Source organism: Thalassophryne amazonica, chromosome 12 (assembly GCF_902500255.1).
Source record: "Thalassophryne amazonica chromosome 12, fThaAma1.1, whole genome shotgun sequence".
In the NCBI taxonomy this organism is placed as follows: domain Eukaryota; kingdom Metazoa; phylum Chordata; class Actinopteri; order Batrachoidiformes; family Batrachoididae; genus Thalassophryne; species Thalassophryne amazonica.
In genome coordinates this window covers 43,984,362-43,992,623 of record NC_047114.1, presented here as the reverse complement: position 1 = coordinate 43,992,623, position 8,262 = coordinate 43,984,362, and the positions used below count along the sequence as shown (strand labels likewise).

General features: G+C 41.2%; 1 protein-coding gene across 1 annotated transcript; it reads right to left on the bottom strand.

The window, feature by feature from the left end:
* Window positions 1-914: 914 nt before the first annotated feature.
* Window positions 915-2,737, bottom strand: LOC117522552 (C-X-C chemokine receptor type 4-like). The gene is made up of 4 exons (XM_034183988.1): window positions 2,575-2,737; window positions 2,292-2,500; window positions 1,922-2,205; window positions 915-1,746 (listed from the first exon to the last, which is right to left on the bottom strand). The coding sequence occupies exons 1-4, from the start codon at window positions 2,587-2,589 to the stop codon at window positions 1,151-1,153; spliced, it is 1,104 nt and encodes a 367-aa protein (XP_034039879.1). The 5' UTR covers window positions 2,590-2,737; the 3' UTR covers window positions 915-1,150.
* Window positions 2,738-8,262: the final 5,525 nt, after the last annotated feature.

The window sequence follows — 8,262 nt, the reverse complement described above, 5'->3', positions numbered from 1 at the left end:
TTTGAATAGTTTTTGTAAAATCACAAAGACAAAGAGAACATTCACAAAATTAAATGAAACTTTGCACCATACTTCTCCTCAATTACATAAACCAAATTTTGAAGGGGGGAGACATAAACTTGAATTGCTTTGCTCTTTCACTTGGAGGTATAACCCCCCACCCCAAATGATATATACAAGGAAATAAAATACTTTTGTGCAACTGACTTCTGTACAGTTCCCTTCAATATGCTTTACTGTGCAAAGGTTTTAGTCACATCAAATATATACAAAATGCTAATTATTTAAGCACTGCCAAATATTTCATGTTAGTAAATAAATAAAATGTTTGACCACTTTTCATTTCTTTTACATAATACACTTTTTTATATGAATGTATGTTTGGATATTTCAAGTTACATTTTCTGTTTACCCAATGATAGATTTATTTATTTATTTATTGGCAAATTAAAATACCTAGGCAACTAAAACTTGTGCTGAGTGCTGCCAATGACGTTTCTCTGGCAAACCAAATATTTCTTCTTTTTTTTTGGTACTGCAACACCACAAATTGAATTTGGTTTGATTCTGGGAAAAATGTTGATTTGTTGCTGTTTTATGTGATGTTTGTTCCTTGAATAATTTCATTTTGTGCATGATTTTATTCTGTGTGTCACTATTCATCTTTTGTCCGATGCCTTTATTCATATGGTTAATGAGGCTTGTTGACATTTCAATTTTGATGCATTCTAAACTATGCAAATTCATCTTTAACAGCAGCACAGTGGGTCTCAAACGGTTTTAATAAAGTCCTGGGAAAAGTGGGAGTTTGGTTCATACATTTGAAATTTAATTTCTTGTATTCTTCTAATTTCTTGTATCACAATCATTGAGGACAAGTCTCAGCTGTGACCCATTAACTTTCAAGTCAAGAGCAGAATATTTTGAATATTTTATTACAAACATTTGGAACAGAAGAACACAACAGCACCAAAAATGATTTCAATAACTATTTACAGAGAACCTCCACTATGAGGGAGAGGACAAACGCTGGTCCAGCAGACTGACACACACACACACACACACACACACACACACACACACACACACACACACACACACACACACACACACACACACACACACACACACACACACACACACACACACACTAGCTGGAATGTAAACTGGAGGATTCTGACTCTGTGGTCGTTGAGGCTCCATTACGTCGTCGCGGTAAAACCTTCAAACTGGAGGCCCGGTTCAGAGTGAGGGCTCTACGTGCTGAACTCTTGAACCCTGCCCCCAGGAAGGCGTATAGCAGCGGGTTCAGGCAGCAGTGGGCAAACGCCATGGGCTCAGCCACCGCCAGCCACACCCCCAGCCCAGCCTCCAGGCCGCAGCTCCTGGGCAGCACCTCAAGGCGCAGCAGGGCGTCCACAGAGATGCCGGCCCCGTATGGGAGCCAGCACACGAAGAAGCACAACACCAGTGCGATGGTGGTCCTGACCGCTCGCCGCTTCTGCCTCTGGCCTCCCAGCGGGCCTCGAGTCAGTCTGGTGACGATCACACAGTAACACACCAGCAGAACCAGACCTGGTATGACCAGACCCACCAAGACCAGCTGGAGGTGGAAGACTGCCACCCAGAGAGGAGCGCTCTCCACGGGGTAGAATCGCTGGCAAAGAGTTGTGCCCTCGGCGCCTTCTTGGGTTCGTGCAAATATCAAGTCGGGCACCGCCAATAGACCGGCAGGCAGCCAGGTACCTGGATGGAAGCGAGACAAAGACAGACTGGTGACTAAACAATAACAACAACAACAAAAAAGCCACGATGAAGGCTATTCAGTGAAAAAAATTAAACAACTTGGCGAGACAAGATATAGCTAGAACGAGACGGAGAAGGACGACAAATGAAAACAATTCAGCAGTGACACACTCACCTACGTACACTAATCTGTGTGCCAGCAACTGCCTCAGGCCGCCGGTGTTTGTGTCTGTGGCCCGGACCACCGCCAAGTACCGATCCAGACTGATGAAGGCCAGGATGAGGACGCTGCCGTAAAGGTTAACCGTGTAGATTACGTGCACACCGACACAGGTGGCCAACCCAAACCGCCAGTCTGCCAGAGCTGCATCCACAGCCCAAAAGGGCAGCGCCAGAACAAAGAGCAGGTCAGCCGCTGAGAGGTGCAGCCGGTACCGGTCCGTGAGGCTGCATTTGGACCTGCAAACAAACACCAAATCAGAGCGGGTCAAGTTTTTGTCTCATTTGTTCTCATAAAATGCTTAAATAGCCACCAAACATCGTACCTGCGCTGACAGCCCAGCACAATGACGACCAGGCCGTTTCCAGTGATGCCCACTGTGAAGATGAGCGCGTACACTATGGGCAGGAAGACACGCTGAAGCTCAGCAGTCGCCATGTGTGCCAGACCACAAGGCTCCTCCAGGTCCACCCCCAGGTCTCCAGAACCAGAACCCGAGGCTGTGTCATTGTAGTCGTACTCAAACAGGATGTGCTGAACGTAAAAGAGCGAAAATGAGAAGCTGGGAAAGAGTTTGCACACATGAAGATGCAGATGTTGTAGCTCACCTCATAATAAGACATGATGAAGGTGGTGCCTCGATTCCTCCTCAGCTATGTGCAGAGTGAAGCTGAGACTTCAGTCTTGAGCAGATATAAATACACTTCAGTTTGCGCTCCTCCCCTAAATACTCCAACACATCTGTGCTCCTGCTGATACGTTTTTCCTGTTTTTGAGGTGTCAGGTGCTGGTAGTGATTTTATCACAGGATACTGTGCTGTGCGTGCGCGCACAGTGCTTGAATTGTTTTGGCCCCAAAGACCCCAGGTCAGCGATAATAGTGACCTACTGGCAATAGGAAACACAGTAAAGAGACAGACAATGAGAGTCTGATAAATCAGGACAGGCGCCACCAGGAGTTTCTGATCTTGCCTTAGTGTGAGGACGCACACAAACGTGAGGTGACAAACGCATGCAGAAAAAGTGTAAATGTTTGAGATGATCAGCTCACTGTGCTGTGGTCTATAGGGCTGAACAGTCTCGGGTTAAGTCAGAGGCTGAGAAACTTCTTTCTACACAATCACTGCAAAGAAGTGAAAATTCTCTCTGTAAACAGTTATTGAAATAAAGGCCAAAATCTTTAGAAACACACACACTCATCTTCAACTGCTTAGTCCAATTAAGGGTCGCAGGGGGCTGGAGTCTATCCCAGCTGTCACAGACAGGGGCGTAGCACCAAATTCTGGGCCCTAGGTTCTAGCCATATTGAAGCCCCCCACCCCACTGTTATTTTTTATTAACACAAACACCAAATTTGTAATGCGTAGTCAAACCAGGTCTAAATCATGTGTACCTTGTGTCACACCTGGGAGTCAGAACTCTTTTTAAAGCTGGGGGAGCAATATTGAGTTGGGGGGTCTGGGGGACCAAATTGCACCACTCAATATAGCTCATTTTCAAGCTCACGTCGCTTTTCAAAGAATTTGGCTAGCAATTGTTTTCCATCATTTAGTTTTCTTTTCCTGTCCTTTTCTCTTCTTTTTTGAAATCCAGACTTTGATTTTTTTTTTTTTTAGGAAAGACATGTCTTATTTCAGCCTAAACACTAGGGCTGCAACTAATGATTATTTTAGTAATCGATTAATCAGTAGATTATTTTTTCAATTAATCGCTTTTTTTTTTACTTACATGTGAGTTTTGCCATTATTTATTTGAGTTATTATTAAAAGGCCTTTATCACACAACATCAACATTTGAGCTTGTAACAAAGTTATGATGTTATATTCTTGTCAAAAACATACCTGGAGTAGTGTTTTGTTTTATTTTACACATACATACATCACCGACACACCACAAAGAGATTTCCATCAGGTTTCACCTGATTATGAGCATTTTTAGATGCCTACAGCAACTATCTCAACCACTGACAACATATTACAGCAAGAGTCCATGAAAGCATTTTTAAAGGCCTGACTAAAGTGTAATATGTGATCTTTAAAAGCAGATTTTCATGAAAAAAGACACAAATGTGCAGTTAACTGCATTTTATTTTTCTTGTGTAAAAACACAGCTTAGATGTGTTTTGACCGAAACAAATAATCATTAAAATTAAATAAAACAGGGATGAAGTGGAGGTGTAAGAGTCACTAGGTGTTCACAGGAAACATTTATTTCTATATTTATTTATGTTCATTGTTGGTTTTATATTTTCTGATGTGTTTTGTTTTATCAGGTTCTTTTGTCTCTTTCTCTAAAATTGTATTGTAGCATTATTAGTTATTATTACTATTATTATTGTTGCTATTATTATCAATATATAAATAAAAATAAATTAAAAATATTATAATTTTTAATACATTTGACTCTTTTACGACAACAACGCTGAGCCATTAATTATTATACAGAAAACAAATGCACAAACATGCTGAAATGCCAGCAGCAATGTGTGGAAATTGTGACGGCTGAAAATAAGAAGCGACAATTTCCATCTTGACAATACACTTGTGTGTTGTTTATTTTCATTCTTTATTTTTCAATTTATCCTTTTCTTCCCCATTTCACACAATTCACAGACTTTTTATATAGCTCAAACATGCTCATTAATAACACTGAGGTCCCAACAGGAAAACATCAAAGAGTCAGCCTTTTGTTACATGCCTGACAGGGACAAACATTAAAGAGGCCAAGAGGCTTTGATATGCATTTCACGTGTCAACATGTAACCAGAACAGGAACAAAGTGCCAGTCCCAGCTAGGATACATCAAAGAGGCCGAGATACTTTGAGAACAGGAATCAGCTTTATGCATAGCAGGGACACACATTGCTTAGACAGGAAAACTCAGTATGCATGCCTTGGTATGGTGAATTATGTCCACAACGTGCATTATGTGTTGAATGTCCGTTACAAACATTAGCTTAAAATCTGCAGTTTCTTTCATCCTTGACCCAAAATACATAAGCATACCAAACGGCAAATGTCAGCTGTGTGGTTGCACACATGCAGAGCTTTTTTATTTTTTCTGCATTCTGCTGCAAGCAGGTGCCTTTAATTTTTACACACCCACAAACAGAGACAATGGTGGAAGCCATCAAAAGCAATACTCTTTTCACTCATAGTGACAACAACATGACACTGAACTCAACTGCCTAAGCCAATTTAACAGCAAAAACACAATGAATCAAAAACACTAACAAAACTGTCAAACTAACATAAACCACAATAACATTTATAACCTCAAAACCTCGAACTTCCATGGAGCATTGCAGCACAATGTCCATTGTTTACTGGTTAACCAATTTCTCCAAAAATATTAGTCTCATCAACTTTCCATTTTTCGCAGCGTTCATCCTTGACCCAAAATACATAAGCATGCCAAACAGCAAATGCCAGCTCTAACCAGTTTCTGCGTGATCAAAGCCAAACACACACACATGCACAGAGGCCACTTGGCTATTATAATATCAACGACAATGACAAAATGCAAATTAGATGTTGGTTCTATATTTTTGAGTTCAAATTTTAGTGTATTAAAAAGTAAATGCCACTGAATTGTTTGCAGTCCTTGCAAGAAACACTCAACACTATGGGGTGAAGTTCCAGAACAAAAACTTAAGTATTAATCCTGATTTTTCTATTTTCACCTACCAGAAAATTGTGGGGCGATTTTGCAGATGGAAACAGGAATCATTCAGCTGCCAAACACATATCCTCAGGCAGCTCCAGCAGACTTAATGCTGCATGCAACTTACTACAATTTGCAATGAATGTATTCTATAAACTGCCCTTTAATGAGATATCTGGGTTGATATGATTCAAAGACTCCCCCCATCAAAAAAAAATAAAAAGTCAAAAATGGCCAACAATGTCATAGATGTGAAGGATTGGGGTAACCAAAATTCAGAAGTCAAATAATAAATAAATAAAAATTAATAATTCACACTTTGAAACTTGAGTCTCCTCTGACAGTGGGTCAAATGAGTACTCGTGTGCCATTCGCCATCATTCGGCCGCTGATGTGAAGGCTGGCTTGATTGCGCCATTCGGGCCAGGGTTTGATGTGGCCAATGATTTTGTGCAGTCCCTCGGCCGCAGCATGATTCGTCCGACCTGCATTCGACATGCTGTGCGACAGTCGTGAGCACGATCAGATGGCACTGCAGCCTCATCCTGCTCCCCTTTCAAATGAGTGAAGGGGCCATTAGGACTGCTTCATAAAGCTTGATCCAGAAGACCAAATTGTCATTCGGCTTCTGATTCTTCAACATGAGAGAAATATGGGTTTGTGTTCTTGTGTCACCTTCCTGAAAACACAGCAAAGGTTTTGTTTTAACAGTGATGTGAGGCTCCTACACTCGTGAGATATTTCCTGTCAGATGTGAATGTTAATCCTACATCCTCTCCCAGCACACTAATCCTGTAAGTCAACAGCAACACAATCCACAACATTTCTAACTGCACACTCAAGATAGAACCAGCTTTGCCCCTCATCTTCTTCACTTATCTCACACCTCCTCCAGAATCAGCACCACCACAAACCTTTGTCAAAATTGTCACTCATGGTTTATGGCATTTTGATTCCTTCACAAACTGGCGCCACCATGTGGACAAAAATATGGCCTCACTTTGTAAAACCAATATACAGCCACTAACTTCCACGAGAAGGAATTCATCATCCTTATGGAATTATCAGAATTTCATACAGTCGTGTTCAAAATAATAGTTTGTTTTAAAAAGTATGTAAAGCTCAAAATCCTTATAATAATTTTTATTTCCATACACGCAAATGCTTTGGGAACACTGCACATTCTATTCCAAATCAAAACATGAAGTAATCACATACCAGGGATTGTGGATCATTTTGAATACATCAAAATACGAGGTGCCTTCAATAAGTTTTGAGACTTTTTTCGTAGGGACATTTTTTTTCCCTTGGACAAGCACGAAACTCTAGTCCCCTTCAAAGTACTCCCCTCCAGATGCAATGCACTTCTTGTATCGTTCCAACAACTTCTGGAAGGCCCCCTGGCAGTCCTCTGGTGTGAACCTGTCCACGACCCTTGTCACAGCCTCTATCATCTCAATTGTTTCAAAAGGACTGCCTCTAAGGTTTTCTTTGAGCTTGGGGAACAACCAAAAGTCACAGGGAGCAAGGTCTGGACTGTAGGGAGGGTGAGGAACTGTCTTGATGCCCATCTCGGTCAAATACAGTAGTGTTCAGAATAATAGTTCTGCTATGTGACTAAAAAGATTAATCCAGGTTTTGAGTATATTTCTTATTGTTACATGGGCAACAAGGTACCAGTAGATTCAGTAGATTCTCACAAATCCAACAAGACCAAGCATTCATGATATGCACACTCTTAAGGCTATGAAATTGGGCTATTAGTTAAATAAAAGTAGAAAAGGGGGTGTTCACAATAATAGTAGCATCTGCTGTTGACGCTACAAACTCAAAGCTATGTTCAAACTGCTTTTTTAGCAATCCTGTGAATCACTAAACTAGTATTTAGTTGTATAACCACAGTTTTTCATGACTTCTTCACATCTGCGAGGCATTCATTTTGTTGGTTTGGAACCAAGATTTTGCTCGTTTACTAGTGTGCTTGGGGTCATTGTCTTGTTGAAACACCCATTTCAAGGGCATGTCCTCTTTAGCATAAGGCAACATGACCTCTTCAAGTATTTTGACATATCCAAACTGATCCATGATATCTGGTATGCGATATATAGGCCCAACACCATAGTAGGAGAAACATGCCCATATCATGATGCTTGCACCACCATGCTTCACTGTGAACTGTGGCTTGAGTTTGGGGGTCATCTCACAAACTGTCTGCGGCCCTTGGACCCCCCCCAAAAAACTATTTTACTCTCATGAGTACACAAAATATTCCTCCATTTCTCTTCAGGCCAGTTGATGTGTTCTTTGGCAAATTGTAACCTCTTCTGCACGTCTTTTATTTAACAGAGGGACTTTGCGGGGGATTCTTGCAAATAAATTAGCTTCACACAGGCGTCTTGTAACTCTCACAGCACTTACAGGTAACTCCAGACTGTCTTTGATCATCCTGGAGCTGATCAGTGGGTGAGCCTTTGCCATTCTGGTTATTCTTCTATCCAGTTTGATGGTTGTTTTCTGTTTTCTTCCACGCGTCTTTTTTTTCTGTCCATTTTAAAGCATTGGAGATCATTGTAGAGGAACAGCCTATAATTTTTTGCACCTGCGTATAAGTTTTCCCCTCTCCAATCAACTTT